General features: G+C 51.4%; 1 protein-coding gene across 7 annotated transcripts in view; it reads right to left on the bottom strand.

Moving 5' to 3' along the window:
- dgkza (diacylglycerol kinase, zeta a) overlaps positions 1-24,181 on the bottom strand; it is a 922,143-nt gene that overhangs the window by 147,123 nt on the left and 750,839 nt on the right. For all 7 annotated transcript variants that reach the window (XM_038807436.1, XM_038807432.1, XM_038807431.1 and 4 more), the window contains 2 exons: positions 22,592-22,705; positions 3,339-3,458 (listed from right to left, as the gene is read on the bottom strand). In XM_038807436.1, coding sequence (XP_038663364.1) covers positions 3,339-3,458; positions 22,592-22,705 — 234 coding nt within the window. The remainder of the gene's footprint in view (positions 1-3,338; positions 3,459-22,591; positions 22,706-24,181) is intronic.

The following is a 24,181-nucleotide window of genomic DNA, read 5'->3' as shown; positions in this document are numbered from 1 at the left end:
GAAATAGCCTAGGTGCGGGATAGGACGAGAAAATTGGTGGTGGCTCCACACCCGATTAATAAGGCGTTTTTCTATTAAAAAGTCTAAAGATCGGAGCCACCAGGGGAGGATCAGGGAATGAGGGAGTTCCTGGACGGATTGGAGTATCCGAGGATGGAGACAAAGATAGGGCCACACTGGAGAGGTCGGTGGGGGAACAGGAGGTAAAGGAGGCAATTGGGAGGACGCAATCAGAGAAGGTGGCAGGGCCAGAGGGGTTCCCAGTGGAGTATTACAAGAAATTTAAGAATAAATTGGTGCCGCCGATGGTGGGGATGTTTGAGTAGGCAATAGGGAATGGGATGCTACCACAAATATTGGAGTAGGCCTCAATCTCCTTGCTGTTAAAGAAAGATATGGACCCGACGGAGTGTTGGTCATATATGCCCGGATCGCTACTGAATGTTGACGGAAAGATACTGGTAAAGGTACTGGCGGCTAGGTTGGGGAGCTGCCTCCTGAAGGTGATAGGAGACCAGACAGGGTTCGTGAAAGGAAGGCAGCTATTTTCGATGGCCCCAGACAAGTATTCTGGGAGTTTAGTGCTGGTGGCAACACCGAAGATTTGGAGACAGTTGAGGCTGCACTTTAAGCTGGGGGCTGGATCAAGGGAGATGCCGATTAGGGAGAACCATAGGTTTGAGCCAGGGAAGCTGGACGGGAGGTTTCGGAGATGGGAGGATAGGAGGATCAGGGATTTAAAAGACAAGTCCCTGGGGGGGACGTTTTACGAGGTTAGAAGAGTTGGGGGGAGAAATATGACTGGGGCAAGGGGAAGGGTTTAGGTACCTGCAGCTCCGGAACTTTGCTAGGCAAGAGGTTCCCAGAGCTTCCCGATAGCGTTGGCCGCCTCGTTGTTGGAAGAGGTATTGGCGGCAGTGGGAACAGGGAAGGGGGTGGTGTTGCCGATCTACGGCAAGATTTTGGAGGAGTACTGGGTGTCCGCGGAGAGGATTAAAACCAAGTGGGAAGAAGAGTTGGGAGGAGGTTATGGAAGAAGGTCTGTGGTGTGAGGTGCTTGGAGGGTGAACGTCTCATCCTCATGCGCGAGGCTGGGGCTGATATAGCTGAAGGTCATGTACAGGGTGCACCTCACAATGGCGAAGAGGAGCCGACTCTTTGAAGAAGTGCAGGATGGATGTGAGTGGTTTGGGAGGAGCCCTGCAAAGCATGTCCATATGTTTTGGTCCTGTCCGAAGCTGGGGTAGTATTGGAGGTACTGTTAGGTAATTTGGACATTCTGAATTCTCCCTCCATGTACCCGAACAGGCACTGTAGCGTGGCGAATCAAGGATTTTCACAGTAACCTCATTGCTGTATTAGTGTATGCCTACTTGTGAAAATAAAGATTATTATTATAAGAAGCCATTTTTGGGGTGGGGTTGGACCGGCCCGAGCTGCAGACGGGTGTGGCGGCAGCAGGTGTTTTAGTCTTCGCCTCGCGGAGGCGGGTGGGGTGGAGGTCAACTTTTCCGCTCTGTGCCTCGGCTTGGAGGGGGAATCTACTGGGATTTCTGACTCTTGAGAAGGTGAAATTTGAGCCGAGGGGGATGAAGGAGGGGATCTACAATTCACGGGGACTGGTTCATAGGTGGATTAGCCATGCTAAAGTGCACTTAGTTTCCAAAAGAGGTTTGGTGGAGTTACGGGGATAGGGTGGAGGTATGGGCTTTAGTAGAGTGCTTTTTCCAAGGGCTGGTGCAGACTCGATGGGCCGAATGGCCTCCTCCTGAACTGTAAATTCTATGATTCTATGCACCGCAGACCCTGCCTGCTGCACCTCAGGCTCTGCTTGCTGTAATTCTGCAGGAGGCCCCACTCTGCCTCTAACCTTTTTTAAAAATAAATTTAGAGTACCCAATTCAATTTTTCCAATTCAGGGGCAATTTAGCGTCACCAATTCATCGACCCTGCACATCTTTGAGTTGTGGGGGTGAAACCCACGCAAACACGGGGAGTATGTGCAAACTCCACACGGACAGTGACCCAGAGCCGGGATCGGACCTGGGACCTCGGCACTGTGAGGCAGCAGTGCTAACCACTGTGCCATACTCTGCCTCTAACTTAATGGCTCACACGGTGCTGTCAATAGTCACTCCAATACTGAAACACTCTTATTTATTGCTCAGTCTCAGCCACCGGGTATTGTTCACATATTTATTCCATCACCATTCAGGGCAATTTTACAATGATAATTTTCAATCTTGAATTGTGACAAAATAATCAGACTCTAATTTTCTGTTGCCGTACTAGTTACTTGCCCAGACATTTTTATTTTTCACTCCCAAAGAAAATTTTGCAAAGATGAAATATATATTGAAATATCTGCAGCATCTTTACCAATATTTCTTTCCCTAGTTCATCCACTTACCTTTAAGCGACCACATTGCTTTAAATTTATCCCTCATCCATTGTGTAAGCGGCTTTAAAATGTAATTACTTGCCCTTTCCTGATACCCCCATAGTACACTCCCAGGGCAGGGAGTCACACAGACTACATAAATGAAGTTGGCCATGAAAGCTGGAAGGGTCAGTGCAGAACTGTAGGTGCATGAATGCTGTGCTCGACCAATGCTTGCTCAGATTGTCTAGCGGAAAATATGCACACAGAACCTTCCAAATCCAACCACAAAAAAAGTGCTAACTTGTGAGCCCTGAAGTCCACGATTGCACTGCCATAATTCAGCATTAATAAATGAGATGTCCATGTTTGAGAAACAGTTGTCGCTGGGGGGTGGGTAAGGTGGGGGAGTGGGGGTGCAGGTATGAAAAAGAGGACTAATTGAAAAAACATTATATACCATGCTTATTTTTGCACTATGTTGTTCTGCTAGTGTGTTTGGAATAAAATATATTGAAAAAAATAAAGGAATGGAACCAACACACCACCTTTAAAAAACTTATTCACCACAGATCCCACATTCACCCACCTGACTTCAACCTGCCACGTCAACATTAGGCAATCCTCAGCCGTTTCCCCACTGGCCAAGGGCCTTTGTGCAGCAAATCAGCACAAGTGGGGGGTGTGGGGCTTTGCAGGGAACCCAGACCACAGCTGGGGTGCACCCCAATCAATCACTCGCATCATTGAAGACTGACCCCTGACAAAATTCAGCGGATGGCTCAGAGAGATCCACTTAGCCACTGCGGAAGCTATTGCCTGGCTTGCTGATTACTGGACACGCCTGATTTACCAAGCCCGTAGGGGGAAAGAGAAGGAATTATACTTTCTTCTACAAAAAAATGTCAAAAAGAAAATGTCAAACTTTCTCCTCAGTGCCCCAGTCTCAAGTTCATACCGTGACATTGCTGGTGCCTGGGTTGGTGTCGGATCCTGTGCCACAGTTGGTACAGATGCTGGTTTAAAATCCGCCGCTGTTGTATTCGACCGATGAACACTGGTGATCTTGGCGCCTGCCCTGCAACAACAAGGGAAAAAGCACAGGGCTAAATCGCTGGCTTTGAAAGCAGACCAAGGCAGGCCAGCAGCACGGTTCAATTCCCGTACCAGCCTCCCCGAACAGGCGCCAGAATGTGGCAAATAGGGGCTTTTCACAGGAACTTAATTTGAAGCCTACTTGTGACAATAAGCGTTTTTCATTTAATTTCATTTTCAAATAGAAGAGGTTACAATTCACAAACATCACTGGACTGAAGGCTGCATTCTTCTCTCTTTATTTGAGAATTCCGAACAATTTACTGCTTATTTACAGCAGAGCACTTAGCAAATCTCAATGGAATCAGACAGAGTCAACATGGTTTTGTGAAGGAGAAATTGTGATTGACTAATGGATTCATTTTTTGAGCAGTTAAATATTCTGATCAGGTCATTAAGATGGTGTATAGGGGAGGTCAATAGGTGTAATCTTTATGGACTTTCAGAAGATATTTGATCAGTGATGCGGAGGGGGGGGGTGGGTGATGCCCCAGCCATCTGTCGTGCTCCCATTGTGTTTATGCTTTAACTGATGGAGATATAAACTGTGCTCCAAACCCTTGTACAGGGTGAGAAGTCCTCGGGAAGACAGTAGAAGGCTGATCTCCCAACACATGTTGAAGAAAGACCTTTAGTCACTGGAACCCTCACACTAGAGTGGTTTCATCATTTAACCACAACAATCAGTTTGAAAAAAGATTGGGTACGTCTCAGTGGATTTGAGCTAAAGTTCCCGGAATGGCACATTCAGCAGGGTGTTTCTCAGCAATGAAAGACCCCGCTACTCAACCGCACTTTGCCAGTTTCTTTTGACCTCGGTGAGGAACGTCACCCCCCCCCCCCCCCCCCCCTCCCCACCACCTCCCACACACCCGTCCCCACCTCACCCACCTTACCTCTTACGAGTCCTTGAGCCATCCCTCACCTCTTGTGGGAAAGGTCGTCCCCGGGCCCGACCCCTGGCATGGGCAATCTTGAAACTGGGCACCTTAGCACTGCTAGCCTGGCACTGCCACTTGGGCACCCTGCCACTGGGCTAGGTGGCAGTGCCAGGCAGGCTGGCAGTGCTGAGGTACCCAGATGCAAGGGGGAGTGCCATGGTGCCACCCTCCCTGTCTCCAACCACCCGGTGTTCTTCAATGGCCTGTGAGGCCCTCCACAGTCCCGTTACAACTGGTCTTATGCAGGATAGGACATTTGTGTGGGCCAGTACTAAGCGGTGCCCTGGCGAGGCCTCCCAGGTGTGGACGGTGAATCCTGGGCCTCGGGCAAACTGGTGCATGCATATTTAAATTAGCTTAATGGATAATTTAAATATGCAGATCCTGACACTAAGCCAGACGAGGAAAGGCCACTAAATCACGCACAATATTAGCAAACATGAAAGCGCAAGGAATTGCCTGTAACCTTCTGGTATGGTTTGGAAATTGGTTGCAGGATAGGACACAGGGAGTAGGGATAAAGAATATTGTCTGGGTGTAAGAAGCAAAGTTTACCAGAAATGTTTTCTTCGCCTTCAACCGTTCACCATATTTATCAATGGTTTGAGTGAAGGAGAGGTGTAGATCCAAGTTGGGCAGATGAAGAAACAGGAAGTTGCACAGACACACTGATAAGTGGGTCAACAAAACCATGCCAAATGGTATTCCATGAGGGTAAATGTAATATCATATAAATTAAGTCCAAGAATGACAAATTAGAATATTTTGTTAATAGTGAGAAATGACAAACAATGAAACAGCAAAAGGATGTTCACATACACACACCGCTAACTACTAGAGAAAGTTAAAAGAAAGGTTAATGAAATTTTGTCCTCTAGCTCGAGGGCAATGCAATACTCAGGAAGTGGTCTTTCACTTGTATGGAGTCTTGGTCAGACCCCATTGGCACTGCTGAAGATCATGGGCTGGATTCTCTGGTCCCCCAGCCGCGAGGTTCCCGGTGACGCGCTGTTTGCTGGTGGCGGAATTCTCTACTCTCACCATTTGTCCTCAGCGCCTTGAGGCAGCAGTGCTAAACACTGCACCACCTTGCCACCTGGCTTTCTAAGACTTTCAAGCCATAGTGGACAGAGGTACTGGGAACTGTATAGAACCCTCTCGGGCTGTGAGACTCGCATTGAATGTTTCTGGTGAATATTAGATGTATCACAATTGTATTGAAGCACCTCAGAATGCAACTTGATCTCTGTAGATCTTTACACCATTTGTGATGACCAATTTGAAATGTCTATAATGTTTCTTTGACTGTATTGAAGCACCTCAGAATTCAACATGATGTATGTGAGAACATGAATATTATTGCACTTTGTGTGATGGGCATTTTGAAACGCTTGTAATGTTCTTCCAGATATTTCACGAATAAAACATATTTTTACAAATAAAAACCAAACTGAGGGGATGGAAACTGTGCCGAACCCCTCGGGCTCTATGACTCGCATTGAATGTCTACAGTAAGTATTACATGTATCACAGCTGTATTGAAGCACCACAGAGCGCAATATGATCCATGTAGAAAATTTGAATATGATTGCATTCTCTATTATACATAGAAAATAGAAGCATGAGGAGGCCATTCAGCCCTGCTCTGCCATTCATTATGATCATAGCGTTATGACCCCCTGGGGAGTAAGGGAAGATGCCCCAACTAATTTCCATCAACTCATAATAAGCATGAACTCCCCTGGTAATTGGGGGCGGAGCTTCCCCCTTAACAAGGAAGACTCCACAGTATAAAAACCCGGGCCTGGGTGACGTTCACGGAGGGTGTCCCTTCGGGGCATGGGAGTTGGGTAGTGTATTTTAACAAATCTCTTTCTTTGTATCCTACCGTGCATCATATGAGTGTTTCTCGCCTGTCGGATTCTACACTGTCGACGAGGCTGAAGTGGAGCCGCCGCCAACACCGCATGTTCCAGACCCGGACCATTTCGTCTAGGCCGCAAGAAGGGCGAAACGGTGACACAGTGGTTAGCATTGCATTCTCTTAGCGCCAAGGATCTGGATTCGATTGCAGCCTCGGGTGACACTCTTGTGTGGAGTTTGCATATTCTTCCTGTGTCTGTGTGGATTTTCTCCAGGTGCTCCGGTTTCCTCCCACAGTCCAAAGATGTGCAGATTTGTTAGATTGGCCATACTAAATTGCCCCTTAGTGTCCAAAAGATTACGTGGGATTACGGGAATAGGTGTGTCAGTACAGGCTGGATGAGCTGAATGGCCTCCTTCTGCATTGTAGGGATTCTATAATTCTATGATTACCTCAACCAACCTAGATACCTCATTTATAAAGCTGGAGGCCTTTGATGTGAGTAACGATGGTTGGGCTCAATATGTAAAGGGGATGGAATATTTTTTCCAGAACAATGCCATAATTGGAGATAAACGGCAGACTGTAACCCTACTGACAGTGGTTGGCGGGCCAATATATGCACTTAGTAAAAGCTTTGCACACCCGGACGTGTCTGACTCCTGGTCTTTTGCAGCTTTGGTAGAAGCCACTTAAAATCCAAAACCAGCACTGATTGCCGCTTCCATGCAGACCCTCAAGCCCAAGGTGAACCAAACAGCGAGTGTTTGGCGCATTTAAGGAAGCTGGCAGAGACTTGCGAGTTTGGGCCGACCCTGAGCGAATTCTGTCACAACCGTTTTTTCTGCGGGATCCGGGAGGCCAGATAAAGTTTTTGACCAAAGCCCATCTGAAATTGCAGCGGGCAATTGAGATTGCCATCTCCCGTGAGACCGCAGAGTTGGGAGTCCAGGAACTTCAAAGGATGGCAGTATGGAATCTGGGACACTCTGGAAGATGCCGCCAAGAACCATCCTGACCCGAGGACCGCGAGACCTGGCAGTGGGGCACCTGCCCAAAAGATGGCAGTGGCCACCGCAGAGCAACAGGGGAATGCAGGTACAAATCTGCAGAGCAGGGGTACCCAGACAGATGTCCAGGCCCAAGAGCCGGGCGACGATCAGCCCGCCGCACTTGAAGACGGTTCCACCCCCCTCATGACAGGGTGTACTATATCGATGACCATGAGGATGACCCCCTACCTACAACTCTACTGTGTTAACAGCACCCCAATTTGCCGTTTTGGTAAATGGGTACACAATAGGCACCCTATGGACATGGAGCTGGATACTGGAGCAGCTGTGTCTGTGATCAGCCCATACATTTGAGGGCACCCGCACCGGCCTCCACATATTGACTCTCCGTGACACCGAGACCAGGCTGGCCACCTACATCGGAGAGCCATTGGCTAGTGAGGGCATCGCCAAATGCTAGTGACTTCTGGGCACCAATCCGCTAAACTGCCATTGGTGGTAGTCTGTGGTGAAGACCATGTTTGCTGGCTGGGGACTGGCTGTGCCATTGGAAACACAACTGGCAGAGGGTACGCTGCATGGATCCGCACGGTTGCAAGGAGATCCTGGCGAGATTCCCCGAGGTCTTCACACACGGACTGGGGACTATTAAAGGGGCTGCGGCCCTAAGCAGTGTAGTCCCACAGGCACAGCCTCATTATTTCCTCACCCACCCAGTCCTCTACACATTGTGGCCAGCAGTTGATGCCGAATTGGACCGGCTGGAACATTTAGGGATGATCTGCCCCATACAATTCGGCAATTGGGCACCTCGGTCGTGCCAATACTCAAACCAGATGGTTCCATGCGTCTCTGTGGGGACTATAGGATGATAGTAAACCGTATTTCCCGTTTGACCAATACCCAGTCCGCCACATCAAGGACCTCTCTGCAAATCTGAACGGAGTACGAATATGAGTCATGCATATCTACAGTTTTAAAAAAGATTTAGAGTGCCCAATTCATTTTTTTCCAATTAAGGGGCAATTTAGCGTGGCCAATCCACCTACCCTGCACATCTTTGGGTTGTGGGGGCAAAACCCACGCAAACACAGGGAGAACATGCAAACTGCACACGGACAGTAACCAAGAGCCGGGATCAAACCTGGGACCTGTTGCTGTGAGGCAACAGGGCTAACTCACTGCACCGCCGTGCTGGCCTTTGCATATCGACAGTTAATACTAGACCTGGATCGAGACTTCGTGTGGCGGCCATGGAGTGAGCTGTCGCACATTTGTTGGCTCCCACTCGAAGCGGATTTTTTTTTACCCCACCCGAATGGCGAATTATTTGAGAGCAAGAGGTGCGGCTGGTGGATGGATCCATGGACTAGGGAGTGGTGAAGAAGGAAAGAACTGGTGGAGCAGGAGAGTCTTCGTGGTGCACCACAGGATAAGATGTTGGAGGGCAAGGGAGCTGCACTGCCTGCCCAGTGGTCGAAAGAACAGTCCTCAATGGAAAGTTTCAGCAGCAGAGGAAAGAGGCCTGGGAAGACCTGGTCACGGTGGTGGAACCGATTAAGTCACGGATCGAGTGAGTGGAGCAGAGGCCGGAGTCCTAAGGCCTGGCCATCCAGAATGTGGAGGAGGCAGTGGGGGAGCATGAGGGGCAATTGGCCTCGTTGATGACTGAGATGGGAGAGGTGCGGGAGACCCAAAGGAGGCTGAGGGAGAAGGTGGAGGATCTGGAGAATCACTCCAGAAAGCAAAATTTGGGGATGTCTGAAGGCATTGAAGGTGCAGGGTGTACGTGGCTGTGGTGATGAGTGGGAGCACTGACATTGGTGCAGAGCATTGGTTCCCCATTGGCTCTGGCTGGTCATGTGCCTCTCGTCTGATTGGCTGGGACTAGTCATGTGACGGCTCACCAATTGGTCGAGAGGCAAGTAGACCCCGGCTCCGAGGCGGGGTATAAGTGCTCAGGTTTCCCGGTGGTCGGCCTCTCTCTGTAATCGACCACCGGGCTAACAACTAGCTGATTAAAGCCACAGTTTGGATCTTCATCGTGTCTCGCGTCCAATTGATGGTACATCAATTTAATCAGCTAGAATTTTGGAATAGAGCTACGCATCAAGCCTGACTGCCTCCGCACCAGCCCACATGCCTCAAATGTGCCTGCAATCTTTAAACATTGGCAGGCGTGCTTCAACAGTTACCTGACAACTGCAGCCAGCAAACCCTCCAAGGAGCAGAAACTCCACATCCTCCACTCGTGCGTGGGCACGGTGGTATATTCAATGATTGAGGACGCAAGCGATTATGATGCGGCCATGGGTATCCTGAAAGGACACTTTCTCCAGTCGATCAATGAAGTATACGCACGGCATCTCCTGACGACTAGACAGCAGTTCCCTGGTGAGTCACTCGACGAATTCTACCAGGCCCTCACAGCTCGAGGGAGAATGTGCACCTGTCCCCAAGTTTCGGCGAACGAGCACATGGAACTTTCAATTAGAGACGCTTATGTTGCCGGCATGCAATCCTCCTCTATCCGCCAACGATTGCTGGAGAAGAACGCCCTCAGCCTAGCTGAGGCACGGGCCCTTGCAACCTCCCTGGAGGTCGCTGACCTGAACGCCCGCACATACGCCCCCGGCCGTGCAGCAACCCCCTGGACATAGTGGCACGCGCCACCCCCGTCCTCCGCTGACCCCTCCCCTCCCCCCCCAGGCCTGCGCTGCGGGACGCTCTGACAAGCTATCGGGGCCCCACTGCTATTTTTGTGGCCTCTCCAAGCACCCCTGCCCTCGCTGCCCGGCCCGCTCTGCTCTGTGTAAGAGCTGCAGGAAGAAGGGCCACTACACGGTGGTCTGCCAGACCAAGTCGGTCGCTGCTGTTCCGCGCAGCCACCGCGGATCGCCCTCCCCCAGGGCCCCACGCCACGCACCGACCTCTCCGGCCCGCCTCCCGGCCCCCGCAACAGGCCCACGGTCCTCCCGATCCCTGCTCCCAGCTGCCCCGACCGGCCCGCAGACGCCACTAACACTGCCCCCAGCTGCCACGAGGTCCCCACGGGCGCCGCCATTTTGGGCCCCGGACGCCACGTGCGGTTCCTGGGCGCCGCCATCTTGGGACCCCGATTCCACATGCGGGTCCTGGGCGCCGCCATCTTGGGCCAACACGGAAGGCCCTGCCAGCGATTATTCTGCCACCGAGGATGACCTGGAACTCTCGCCACGACTTGCTCCCATCACCCTTGACCAGTCGCGACCACGCACGCTCGCCAAGACTACGACAACGATCCAGCTCAACGGACACAAGACAAAATGCCTACTGGACTCCGGGAGCACGGAAAGTTTCTTCCACCCCGACAAGGTAAGACGCTGCGCGCTCCCCATCCACCCAGTTAAGCATAAAATCGAATTGGCCTCGGGTTCGCACTCCGTCCAAATCACCGGGTGCTGCATAGCGGACCTCACGGTCCAGGGGAGGGTTTTCAAAAACTTCAAACTCCTTATTCTCCCCCGTCTATGCACTCCAGCACTCTTGGGCCTGGATTTCCAGCGCAACCTGCAGAGCTTAACCTTCCAATTCGGCGGTCCTATTCCCCCCCTTACTGTCTGCAGCCTCGCGTCCCTCAAAGTGGACCCTCCTTCCTTGTTTGCTAATCTCACCCCAGATTGTAAACCTGTCGCCACTCAGAGCAGACGATACAGTGCCCAGGACCGGACCTTCATCGGGTCAGAGGTCCAGAGGCTCCTTAGGAAGGAGTTATCGAGGCCAGCAACAGTCCCTGGCGAGCCCAAATGCTGGTAGTTCGGACTGGGGAGAAAAACCAGATGGTCATTGATTACAGTCAGACCATCAACAGGTTTACACAGCTGGACGCGTACCATCTCCCCCGTATTTCCGACCTGGTTAACAGGATCGCGAAATACAAAGTTTTTTCCATGGTGGACCTTAAGTCCGCCTACCACCAGCTCCCCATCATCGCGAGTGACCGCAAGTACAGCGTGTTTGAGGCAGATGGGCGCCTCTACCACTTCCTCAGGTTTCTATTCGGTGTCACAAATGGGGTCTCGGTCTTCCAACAGGAGATGGACCGAAGGGTCGACAAGCATGGGTTACGAAGTACCTTCCCGTATCTCGATAACGTCACCATCTGCGGCCACGATCAGCAGGACCATGACATCAACCTTCAAAAATTCCTCCGAATCGTGAAACTCCTTAATTTAACCTACAATAAGGATAAGTGCGTGTTTAGCACCGACCGTCTAGCCATCCTCGGCTACGTAGTGCGTAACGGAGTGATAGGCCCTGATCCTGAACGCATGCGCCCCCTGATGGAACTCCCTCTCCCTAACTCCCTCAAATCCCTCAAACGCTGCCTGGGCTTCTTCTCCTATTACGCCCAGTGGGTCCCCAATTACGCCGACAAAGCCCGCCCCCTCATCCAGTCCACCTCCTTTCCCCTGTCGATGGAGGCCCGCCATGCCTTTAGCCGCATCAAAGCGGATATTGCAAAGGCCACGATGCATGCTATCAACGAGTCCCTCCCATTCCAGGTCGAGAGCGACGCGTCTGACGTAGCTCTGGCGGCCACCCTGAACCAAGCGGGCAGACCCGTGGCCTTCTTCTCACGAACCCTCCACACTTCCAAAATCCGCCACTCCTCGGTGGAAAAGGAGGCACAGGCCATAGTCGAAGCTGTGCGATATTGGAGGCACTGTCTGGCTGGCAGGAGGTTCACCCTCCTCACAGACCGACGGTCAGTAGCTTTCATGTTCGATAATGCACAGAGGGGCAAGATCAAGAACGACAAGATCTTGCGGTGGCGGATTGAGTTGTCCACGTACAACTGCGACATCTTGTATCGTCCTGGGAAGCTCAACGAGCCTCCCGATGCCCTATCCCGCGGTACCTGCGCCAGCGCGCAGATTGACCCCCTCCGCTCCCTCCACACGGACCTCTGCCATCCAGGGGTCACTCGTTTTTACCATTTTATGAAGACCCGCAACCTGCCCTACTCCGTTGAGGAAGTCAGGACCGTCACCAGGGACTGCCACGTCTGCGCCGAGTGCAAACCGCACTTCTACCGCCCTGAATGAGCGCATCCCACCCCTTTGAATGTCTCAGTATAGACTTCAAGGGTCCCCTCCCCTCCAACAACCGTAACACATATTTCCTGAGTGTTATAGACGAGTACTCCCACTTCCCTTTCGCCATTCCCTGTCCCGACTTGACCACAACAACCATCATAAAGGCCCTCCTATCCATCTTCTCCCTGTTCGGTTACCCCGCGTACATCCACACCGACCGGAGGTCCTCCTTTATGAGTGACGAACTGCGTCAATTCCTGCTCAGCAGAGGCATAGCCTCTAGCACAGGGGTGGGCAAACTTTTCCGTGCAAGGGCCACATTCAGAAATTCACAATTCACAAAGGGCCGCATAGTATATTAAGTAAAATAATTACTTCACCCGGTTATGATTCTGGGCGCCTCATATGGAACATAGAACAGTACAACACAGAACAGGCCCTTCGGCCCTCGACGTTGTGCCGAGCAATGATCACCCTACTCAAGTCAACGTATCCACCCTATACCAGTAAGTAACCCAACAGCCCTCCCCCCCCATTAACCTTAAAAAAAAAAATTTTTTTTTAAAGAAATCTTTTTTTTAATGACTTGGTGGGCCGCAGAAATACCTTTGGCGGGCCGCATGCGGCCCGCGGGCCATAGTTTGCCCACCCCTGCTCTAGCAGGACGACCAGTTATAACCCCCGGGGTAACGGTCAGGTCAAGTGGGAGAATGGCGCCATTTGGAAGACCATCCTGCTGGCCCTACGGTCCAGAGATTTCCCTATTCCCTGTTGGCAAGAGGTTATCCCCGACGCCCTTCACTCAATCCGGTCTCTCCTCTTTACTATCACTAATCAAACACCGCATTAACGTCTTCTTGTTTTCCCTAGGAAGTCGTCCTCAGGATCCCCTCTCCCGACCTGGCTGGCCACTCCTGGGCCCATCTTGCTCTGGAAGCATGTGCGGGTGCACACGTCCGACCCGTTGGTTGAGCGAGTCCAGTTACTCCACGCCAACCTGCAGTATGCGTACGTGGGTTATCCCGACGGTCGGCAGGATACGGTCTCGCTCCGGGACCTGGCACCTGCCGGCGTGCGGCCCTCTCCTGTTCCATCAACACCTCCCCCCCAACCCCAATTCCCCCCAGCGCCCCCCGCACCCCCCCATCCCAGATTACAGCGTCTCCACCACCGGCCCGGGGTACGGAGACATATCTATGACCGACGCTCCCGGAGGCAAGGACGACCATCGGCCCGACGTCACCGGCTCCACTGCGACGGTCCACCAGAACATCACGGGCACCCGACAGGCTGATCGTGACCATCTGATGCAACGGCCATGGGACTTTATTGGACTCTATTGTAATTCTTTTTGTAATATGTAGTATTGCTTATTTTGCCACGAGCCAGTGGGCAGCCCATATCTTTGATTATCTCTACTCATATCACCAGTCCTCGGACCCCCCCCCCCTCTTCCCCTCACACACACACACACACCCCCCCCGCCTTCTTTCTCCACAAGGGATGAATGTGGTGATATGAGTGGGAGCACAGCTATTGGTGCAGAGCATTGGTTCCCCATTGGCTCTGGCTGGTCATGTGCCTCTCGTCTGATTGGCTGGGACTAGTCATGTGACTGCTCGTCAATTGGTCGAGAGGCTTGGTCCGAGGCGGGGTATAAGTACCCAGGTTTCCCGGCAGTCGGCCTTTCTCTGTAGTTGACCACCGGGCTAACAACTACCTGATTAAAGCCACAGTTTGGATCTTCATCGTGTCTCGCGTCCAATTGATGGTACATCAGTGGCAAAGATGCTAGAGAAGCTGATGGGCCTTTGACCAGTCCCTGGAGGTCGACCAAGCGCACAGGGTGCTGATGAAGAATCCGCAGGTAGGCGAGCCACTGAAGGCGATGGTGATTTGCGCTGGATAAGACATTGCTGGCGGGGTGGTCGACTTGGAGTCGACTCAGAGTATTCGGTAATTGTGGTTTTGGACCACATGCCGCACTGGGTGGAACCTGGATGTGGGGTTGTGGGCAGATGAGGTGGTGTGTGAGTAGGTGAAGGCAGCCATTTGGGCCTCATTGGAGCTAAGGTAGCACGGTAGCCTTGTGGATAGCACAATTGCTTCACAGCTCCAGGTTCGATTCCGGCTTGGGTCACTGTCTGTGTCGAGTCTGCACATCCTTCCCGTGTGTGCGTGGGTTTCCTCCAGGTGCTCCGGTTTCCTCCCACAGTCCAAAGATGTGCAGGTTAGGTGGATTGGCCATGATAAATTGCCCTTAGTGTTGGGTGGGGTTACTGGATTATGGGGATAGGGTGGAGGTGTTGACCTTGGGTAGGGGGCTCTTTCCAAGAGCTGGTGCAGACTCGATGGGCCAAATGGCCTCCTTCTGCACTGTAAATTCTATGATACAATATGATAAACGATCAGGAAATGGCATGGCCGTCACTCTCTGGGAAGCTCAAGGTGGTGGGTTGGGGTTGGAGGGGGAGGAGGAAAGAGTTCATTTCAATTTGGGCGCACAGGGAGAGAGCAGAGCGGACGGATATGGCAAGACGGATGGATGGGAAATTTGAGGGTGGATAGGAGATATGGGGAGGTGCCGACGGCAGGGTTGTTAAAGGAGAGGCAGAGGAGTTGGGCCTAGTAAGGCAGTAGGGCAATTATGGAGAGCCAGAGAGGCAGTATAGGAGTATGGGGAGAAGGCAAACAGGATGTTGGCCCATCAGTTGAGGAAGCAAGAGGCGGCGAGGAAGATTGGCAGAGTGAGGGATGATAAGGGCAAGATGGTGATGGGCCCAGAGTGGGTGAATGACGTGTTTGAGGAATTCTACAGAAGACTGTACAAGCCGGAGCCCCTGACCTGGAGTGGGGGAGCGGAGAAGTGGGATGTGTTGGTTTTTGGACGGGCTGGAGTTTCCCCACAGTAGAGGAGGACCTGGTTCAGGGACTGGGGGACCCAACTGGGTTGAGGGAGATGACGGAGAGTATGGGGGCAATGCAGACAGGGAAGGCCCCGGGGCCGGATGGGTTCCAAACAAAGGTTTGGGGCAGACCTGAGGCAACTGCTGGTGAGGGCATATAATGAAGGGAGGGAGGGGGGAGGGGAGAGAGGGGGGGCGGGACTCTCGCCCCCTACATTGTCGCAGGCTTCCATCTCCCTGATATTAAAGAAGGAAATGGATCCGGAGCAGTGTGGGCTGAACTGCCTGATATCATAGAATTTACAGTGCAGAAGGAGGCCATTCGGCCCATCGAGTCTGCACCGGCTCCTGGAAAGAGCACCCTACCCAAGGTTAACACCTCCACCCTATCCCCAGAACCCAGTAACCCCACCCAACACTAAGGGCAAATTTGGACACTAAGGGCAACTTAGCATGACCAATCCAGCTAACCTGCACATCTTTGGACTGTGGGAGGGGAAACTGGAGCACCCGGAGGAAACACACGCACACATGGGGAGAACATGCAGACTCCGCACAGACAGTGACCCAAGCTGGGAAGTGAACCTGGGACCCTGGACTGTGAAGCAATTGTGCTAACCACTATGCTACCGTGCTGACTTGGCGATAGAGTCGCTAACATTTAGGATGTCGGGGGACTTGAGAGGAATTGAGCGGGGGGTGGGGGGGAGGCTGTCGAACACATAGTCTCATTGTTTACGGATGTTCTGTTGCTGTATATTTCAGATCCGTTGGGCAGCATCGGGGGCATCATGGGAGTTTTAGAGGAACTTGGCTCGGTTTTTGGGATGCAAACTGAATATGGGAATGAGCGAGGTGTTCCCGATTGAGACTAGAGAGCAGGAGAGGAGGTTAGGGGAATTGCCATTTAAGGTGGTGGGGGCGAGTTTTAGATACATGGCAACCAGGTGACACGGGGCTGGGAGCAGCTGCACAAGTTGAACCTGGCTTGGTCGATGGAGGAGATGAAAGTGGATTTCAAGAGGTGGATGTGCTGCTGTTGTCACTGGCGGGGTGGGTGCAGACAGTAAAAATGATGGTGCTGCCAAGGTTTCTGTTTGTGTTCCAGGAACTCCCAATCTTCGTCCCCAAGTTGGTTTTCAAGAAAGTCAATGCGCTGATCTCTGGGGGGGGGGGGGGGTTACCGAATATGATGTATTACAACTGGGCATTGAATATTGCTATGGTTAGGAAATGGGTCATGGAGTAGGGGTCACTGTGGGGTCGGATGGAGGCAGCATCGTATAGGGGAACATATTTGAGGGCTTTGTTGTCAGCACCAGGTACTCCGTGAGCCCAGTGGTTGTGTCGGCCCTAAGGGTGTGGGGGCAGTGGAGGCAGTATTTGGGACTGGAGGCTGCCTTGGTGTGGGCACCGATCTGCGATAACCATCGATTTACACTGGCGGAACTGGATGCAAAATTTGGGGTGTGGAGGCAGACATGGATTGAGCGATTTGGCGATCTGTTCATTGGGGGCAAATTTGTAACGGTGTAGGAATTGGAGCAAGAGTACAAGTTGCCCTGGGGAACAGTTTTAGGTACCTGCAGGTCTGGGACTTTGTAAGGAGAGAAGTGCCATCCTTTCCTGGGCTGCCGCCCCTGGGGTTGCAGGACAAGGTGCTGTCGATGGGCGAGATAGGGGAGGGGAGGTGTCAGATGTTTATAAGGAGTTGATGTATTGGGAGGGGGTCCTGGGCGGGGACATAAAGTGCAAGTGGGAGGAGGAGGTGGGGGTCGAGACGTGAGCAAAGGCCTTGCGGAGGGTGAATGCATCCTTGTTGGTAGGGCACATATGACGGTAGCGAGGATGAGTAGGTTCTTTGAGGGGTCGGTGAAGGGGTTCACCCGGAGGTGGAAGCTGTTTATTGACATCTTTAAGGAGTCTTTGAGAGGTTAGGAGGGGGGGAGGAGGGAGATGGGGGGTTAAATTGGGGAAGGTGGGATAGGAGGGGGTAGTCGGGTGGGGGGTGAATGGGTGTGGATTCTTTATCCTGCTGTTTGGTTGTTCTTCTGATTTTGCTTGTTTATATGAAAATGCCTTGAATAAAATATTTTTTAAAATACTGGACCTGGACTTCTGCAAGTTCGTCACCGTGAACACCCACAGGGGTTTATAGAAAAATACGTGGTAGCTGTTTAGGGTCTCGTCTGCATACGTTATTTTCCAGCGTGTGATAGAGAACATCCTGGGGGGGGGTTACCCAGGGACACCGTCTACTTGGACGATTTCCTCATCACCGGGGCATCTGACCAGGAACATCTGACAAACCTGGCTGACATCCTCTAGTGTTTTGAGTAGGCGGGCATCCGTCTCCGGTGGGAAAAATGTGTCTTTCATGCCCCTGAGGTTACTTACTGGGGTACCATGTGGACCAGAATGGGTTGCACCCTGTAGAGGACAAGGTGCGGGTGATAAAACAGGCCCTGTTCCCCGGAGTTATTTTCAGTGAAGTTGCTTTTATGGTGAGCAATGAATGATTGACTGCATCACAGACAGAGCGGATTGAATGGACTTGGGCTTCAGAGCCAGAAGTGAGAAAATATTCTGCAAGTTTACCCGATTTTTAAAAATGGATTAATAGACCATTAGAAACAAATTGGCAAAGAGAACCCAGTACTGGGCTTGCTGATGCTAATGATGTTCATTGACCAGCACCAGGAAGTATTTGATAGCAGTCGGGGTGAGGAGACCCTAGTTGTTTTGTTCTCTTCATTATGAGAACATAATGAAGCGTGTGCCCTCCCAGTGGTGCCAGAGGTTGCAATGTTTCCCTCTTCATTTCCTCCAGCCCTTCTCCCTGTGCCAGCCGTCTGTCCTGGGATGGAGAGGTAGCTTTACCCCAGCACTCCCCAGCCTCAAGCCAATCCCGTTTCCACTGGAGCACCTCACCATTACCTCTTTCATATCTCCCACTTCTCACAGTTCTTCGCAAGTATATCTGGCTGGGAGCTCATTCCATACATTTTCCAATGTGACTGTGGGAATGTACGTACTGATGGGGATGAAAAGAAAGGGCAGGGCCGAGTCCAACTCGCAGTCCATCTGTGCAACAACAACTTGCATTTATATGGTTCCTGTGAGGTCGTATAATCATCTCGAGGAGCTCCTCAGGAGTGTCACACAAGGCGACCTCAGGTCAGCTGACCTAACAGCTTGTTCAAAGAAGAAGATTTTAAGAAAGATCTTAAAGGAGGAACGAAAGTTGGAATTGCAGAGATGTTTAGGAAGCAGCTGAAGGCATAGACGCCAATGGTGGAATAATAAACCGGGGACATACAAGGGGCCAGAACGGAAAAGCGCAGAGACCTCAGAGGGTTGTGAGCCTGGGAGGAGATTACAGACATTTAGGTGAGAAGTCAGGGAGGGATTTGAAAATAAGGATGACAAGTTTAAAACTGAGGCCCTGTTGAATCGGGAGTCAGGTTAGTTTTTTTAAAATCATAGAATTTACAGTGCAGAAGGAGGCCATTCGGCCCATCGAGTCTGAACCGGCTCTTGGAAAGAGCACCCTACCCAAGGTCAACACCTCCACCCTATCCCCATAACCCAGTAACCCCACCCAACACTAAGGGCAATTTTGGACACTAAGGGCAATTTATCATGGCCAATCCACCTAACCTGCACATCTTTGTGACTGTGGGAGGAAATCGGAGCACCCGGAGGAAACCCACGCACACACGGGGAGGATGTGCAGACTCCGCACAGACAGTGACCCAAGCCGGAATCGAACCTGGGACCCTGGAGCTGTGAAGCGATTGTGCTATCCACAATGCTACCGTGCTGCCGTGTTGGGCGAGGGCAGGGGTGCAAACACACAAATGTCATTGGGATTCAGAACCTGAGCAACGTACGGTGCCGATCACAATCAGTGAAATATTTGGGGTGATATTTAAGATTGGCAAGACTGGAGGGGTCTGGTGCGGGGTGGGGAGGAGCACCGGGTATCGCTGTATGCGGACGACCTGCTGTTATATGTGGCGGACCCAGAGGGGGGAATGCCGAGGGTGATGGAGCTGTTAGCGGAATTTGGGGGCTTCTCGGGCTATAAGCTAAACTTAGGAAAGAGCGAGTTATTTGTAGTGCACCTGGGAGATCAGGAGGAGGGAATTGGGAGGCTCCCCTTCAGGAGGGCAGTGAAGAGTTTCAGGTACCTGGGGGTGCAGGTGGCCAGGAGTTGGGGGGCTCTTCATAAGCTTAACTTCACCAGACTAGTGGAACAGATGGAGGGGGAATTTAAAAGGCGGGACATGGTGCCGCTATCGCTGGCGGGCAGAGTGCAATCCGTCAAAATGACGGTTCTTCCGAGGTTCTTGTTCCTCTTCCAGTGCTTGCCCATCTTTATCCCTAGGGCCTTTTTTAAAAGGGTGACCAGCAGCATCATGGGATTTGTTTGGGCGAGTGGCACCCCGAGGGTGAAGAGGGTCTTCTTGGAGCGGAGTAGAGATGGGGGGGGGCTGGCATTGCCCAACCTCTCGGGGTACTACTGGGCGGCCAACGTGTCGATGGTGCGTAGGTGGGTGATGGAGGGGGAGGGGGCAGCATGGAAACGGATGGAGAGAGCGTCCTGTGGGGATACAAGCCTGGGGGCCCTGGTAACGGCGCCGTGGCCGCTCCCTGCCACGAGGTATACCACGAGTCCGGTGGTGGCGGCTACCCTCAAGATTTGGGGGCAGTGGAGGCGACATAGGGGAGAAGTGGGGGGCTCGATGGAGGCTCCGTTAAGGGGGAACCATAGGTTCGTCCCGGGGAACATGGATGTGGGATTTCAGGGATGGTACAGAGCGGGCATTAGACAGCTGAGGGACCTGTTTATCGACGGAAGGTTTGCGAGCCTGGGGGAGTTGGAGGAGAAATTTGGACTCCCGCCGGGAAACATGTTTAGATATCTGCAGGTAAAGGCATTTGCTAGACGGCCGGTGGAGGGATTCCCTGCGCTCCCCGCGAGGGGGGTGAGTGACAGGGTGCTCTCGGGGGTCTGGGTCGGGGAGGGGAAGATATCCGATATCTACAAGCTTATGCAGGAGGTGGAAGAGGCATCAGTAGAGGAGCTGAAAACGAAGTGGGAGGGGGAACTGGGGGAACAGATCGAAGACGGGACATGGGCTGATGCCCTGGAGAGGGTAAATTCTTCCTCGTGTGCGCGGCTTAGCCTCATTCAATTCAAGGTGCTGCATAGGGCCCACATGACTGGGACGAGGTTGAGTAGGTTCTTTGGGGGTGAAGATAGGTGTGTCAGGTGCTCGGGGAGTCCAGCGAACCATGCCCATATGTTCTGGGCATGCCCGGCATTGGAGGAGTTCTGGAAGGGGGTGGCGAGGACGGTGTCAAGGGTGGTGGGATCCAGGGTCAAGCCAGGATGGGGACTCGCGATCTTTGGGGTTGGGGTAGAGCCGGGAGCGCAGGAGGCGAAAGAGGCCGGTGTGCTGGCCTTTGCGTCCCTAGTAGCCCGGCGAAGGATTTTGCTACAGTGGAAGGACGCGAGGCTCCCAAGCGTGGAGTCCTGGATCAATGACATGGCGGGCTTCATTAAGCTTGAGAAAGTTAAATTCGCCCTGAGAGGATCGGTGCAAGGGTTCTTTAAACGGTGGCAACCTTTCCTCGACTTTCTGGCTCAACGATAGGGTACTCAGGGGCCTCACGGTAGCATGGTGGTTAGCATCAATGCTTCACAGCTCCAGGGTCCCAGGTTCGATTCCCGGCTGGGTCACTGTCTGTGTGGAGTCTGCACGTCCTCCCCGTTTGTGCGTGGGTTTCCTCCGGGTGCTCCGGTTTCCTCCCACAGTCCAAAGATGTGCGGGTTAGGTGGATTGGCCATGCTAAATTGCCCGTAGTGTAAGGTTAATGGGGGGGGATTGTTGGGTTACGGGTATACGGGTTACGTGGGTTTAAGTAGGGTGATCATTGCTCGGCACAACATCAAGGGCCGAAGGGCCTGTTCTGTGCTGTACTGTTCTATGTACTGGGACAGTAGCAGCAGCAACCCGGGGGGGGGGAACGTTGATTATGTTGGCTTATTTTATTTAAATTTGATTTATTTAATTTTAATTTATGGTTAAGTTCTCTTGTTTGGGGGGGGGGGGGGGGTGGGGGGAGTGTGATGCATGTGATGTTATGGTATGGGGGGAATTGTGGGTGTTATGGGGCTGTTAGTTGCATATTACTGCTTTTTGCTATACTTGTTGTTATATTTTTATATTTTCTGTAAAAAATTCCAATAAAAATTATTTTAAATAAAAAGAAGCTGGTAGTGAGCTGCCTTCCTGCAGTCACAGCGCTGTTAGGAAGGGAGCAGCATTGGCAGCAAACTGAGGGAAGTTGACCCACTTTACTTTAAATAAAGTATTTTTTCTTTACTGAGATGTGGGTGTCTCGGGCAAAGCCTACATTTGTTGCACATCCTGAATTGCCCTTGAGCTGAGTGACTTTTGAGTAACTGTGTGATGTTACGGTATGGGGGGAATTGTGGGTGTTATGGGGCTGTTAGTTGCATATTACTGCTTGTTGCTATACTTGTTGTTATATTTTTATATTTTCTGTAAAAAATTCCAATAAGAATTATTTTTTTAAAAAAAGATTGGCAAGACTGCAAACCCGTTCAAACACACCGAACCGGAATTACTTTTCACTCTAATCTGTATGAAAAAAGGCGATTATTTCAAGGAGTGAGTGCACAAATGCCGTTCACAACAAGCGGTGTGAGGCCGGTCCAATAAGATATTGGACGGAGGAGCCAGTTTCCGAGGAAGTGCACTGCAGTTCTTTTTTGTTTTACTTAGAGCATTGGTATTGGCCACAGTTGGCTTTAGAGGAGATGCAGAGGGGATCGTGTTGGTTCTCCCCGCTTCCAACCTCACCTCCCCCCTCCCTCGCCGCCCCCAAGCAATCGGGTTCAATTACAGAGGAATGCATCAAAACCCTTGAATCTGACATTTCTCCACCATTAATGTTCTACACAGGTCACTTCTATTTGAATTTGAACAATGCCCACAAACCAGTTGGAACAGTGGATTTGCTTGTTTTCAAGAAATGGGGGGTGAAGTACAGACGACTAAGAGGCACTTAAAGCAGGATGGCTGCGGAGATGGATGGGAATCATGCGGTTCCTAAAGAACAGGGAGTCTGGCCACCTTCCGTCCCATTTTGAAACAGTGCATTGTGGAGTGTTTCTATCGAGCTCAGCTCCGCGCACTCTCCCTGCGGTTTCCCCCTCTTTTCAGGCACTGGCATTTTGTTTAGGTTTTGTGTTCGTTGCCTTTTGAAGCTTTTTCTCACCTGCTGAGTACAGGCTTTGAGACTCTGAGCGACTCACTGTGGGCGAGCGCCTCAGCAACTGAACTGTCGCTAGAAATACGCTTCCTCTGGGAGGCTTTCTGTAAGTCCAAAATCCTGCAATAGGAAGGAAAAAATAAATACATTAGCTATGAACTCAAACTAGAGCATGTCAGAGAGAGAGAGAGAGAGAGAGAGAGAGAGTGAGAGAAACAGACAGATAGGGAGAGAGAGAGGACATTAGAGAGAGAGAGAGAGAGAATGTGAGAAAGAAATTTGAGAGAGATGGGGAAGGAGCACGAATGAGACTGGGAGAGAGTTAGCTCAAACGAGAGAAACAGACGGAGAGAAACAACGAGAGCGAGACTGAAAAAGTGACGACAATTAAGAACTCGATTCAGTGTCTTGTGACTGGGTTCTGACCACAAGCTGCTTTAAGAGATTTTTTAACTTCCAGATTGCGAATAGGTTTGAGAATATTATTTCAAAATCTCCTCACTGACCTTGCCTCGACCCTCTCATTTGCTAAATGCCAGTTTTCCAAAATAGGCGAAATCTCTCCCAGACAGTAATTGCCAGGTGTGTCTGCCCTGCTTCTTGTAAGGAGGTTTTCCTCTCTGTCTTTCTATTACAGTGCCAAGGAATGCAGCATTAGGTTACATCGTGTTCTCTCGCCAATCTCCCTGCACAACAGTCTGATAACGGACATGGGGAAACTCTGTGCTCTCCTTCACAGAATGGAATTAATCCACAGGTGGACACTAGGTCAGAACAGGATGGGACATTGCTATGATGCCCACCACAGTCAAATGGGATGTTGACATAATTTTCAAGCTTGCACAGCAGCACTGGAAACTTGGGCAAAGAAGCGGAAAGCTGCCTGCACCCGTGGGGCTGCATTGGGTCCGTGCGGGGTGGGGTGGTGGAATTAGCCTCCTGGAATGTGCTGCAGGCATCTCACTCAACCACCAGAATGTTCTGTTTAACAAGAACAAGGCATCCAACCTTTAGAGATCCTGTAGAAATGAGCTGCAAGCCCAAAGTGTTTTGGCATTGTCAAGACCCTACACAAACATCCACCGTTCAGAGCATCCCTGAAGTGCAGACTTTGGCATGTAAGCAAATGCAGGGAGCACTGAGGAGGGGAAAAAATAACCCATTGTGGCTCGGTTGGTAACACTTCTGTCTCAGAATCAGGAGATTGTGTTCAAGGCCCTGTCCAGGCACTTCAGCACCTAACTCAGGCTGACACTGCAATGCAGTGCTAAGGGAGTACAACACTGCCACAAAGTGCTGTCTTTCAGATGCGAGGTTAAACCAAGGCCTCATCTGCCCTCTCAGGTGAACATAAAAGATCCCATGGTACTATCCAAAAACAAAACTGGGAAATTCGCTCCCGGGTTCTTAACAATGTTTGTCATTTAACAAACATCACTGAAAGCAGATCACCCCTTTGCTGTTCCTGGGACCATGATGTGTGCAATTGGTTCCTACAGTGACTAAACTTCAAAGGTATTTGATTGTAAAGAACTCAGATTATAAAAGGCACTGTAAAAATTAATTAATATGAAGGCAACAATAGGAAGCACTGAC

The sequence above is a fragment of the Scyliorhinus canicula genome, chromosome 9, assembly GCF_902713615.1.
Source record: "Scyliorhinus canicula chromosome 9, sScyCan1.1, whole genome shotgun sequence".
Taxonomy (NCBI): domain Eukaryota; kingdom Metazoa; phylum Chordata; class Chondrichthyes; order Carcharhiniformes; family Scyliorhinidae; genus Scyliorhinus; species Scyliorhinus canicula.
Note: the sequence above shows the minus strand (reverse complement) of the source record. Positions and strands in the feature narration are given on the sequence as shown.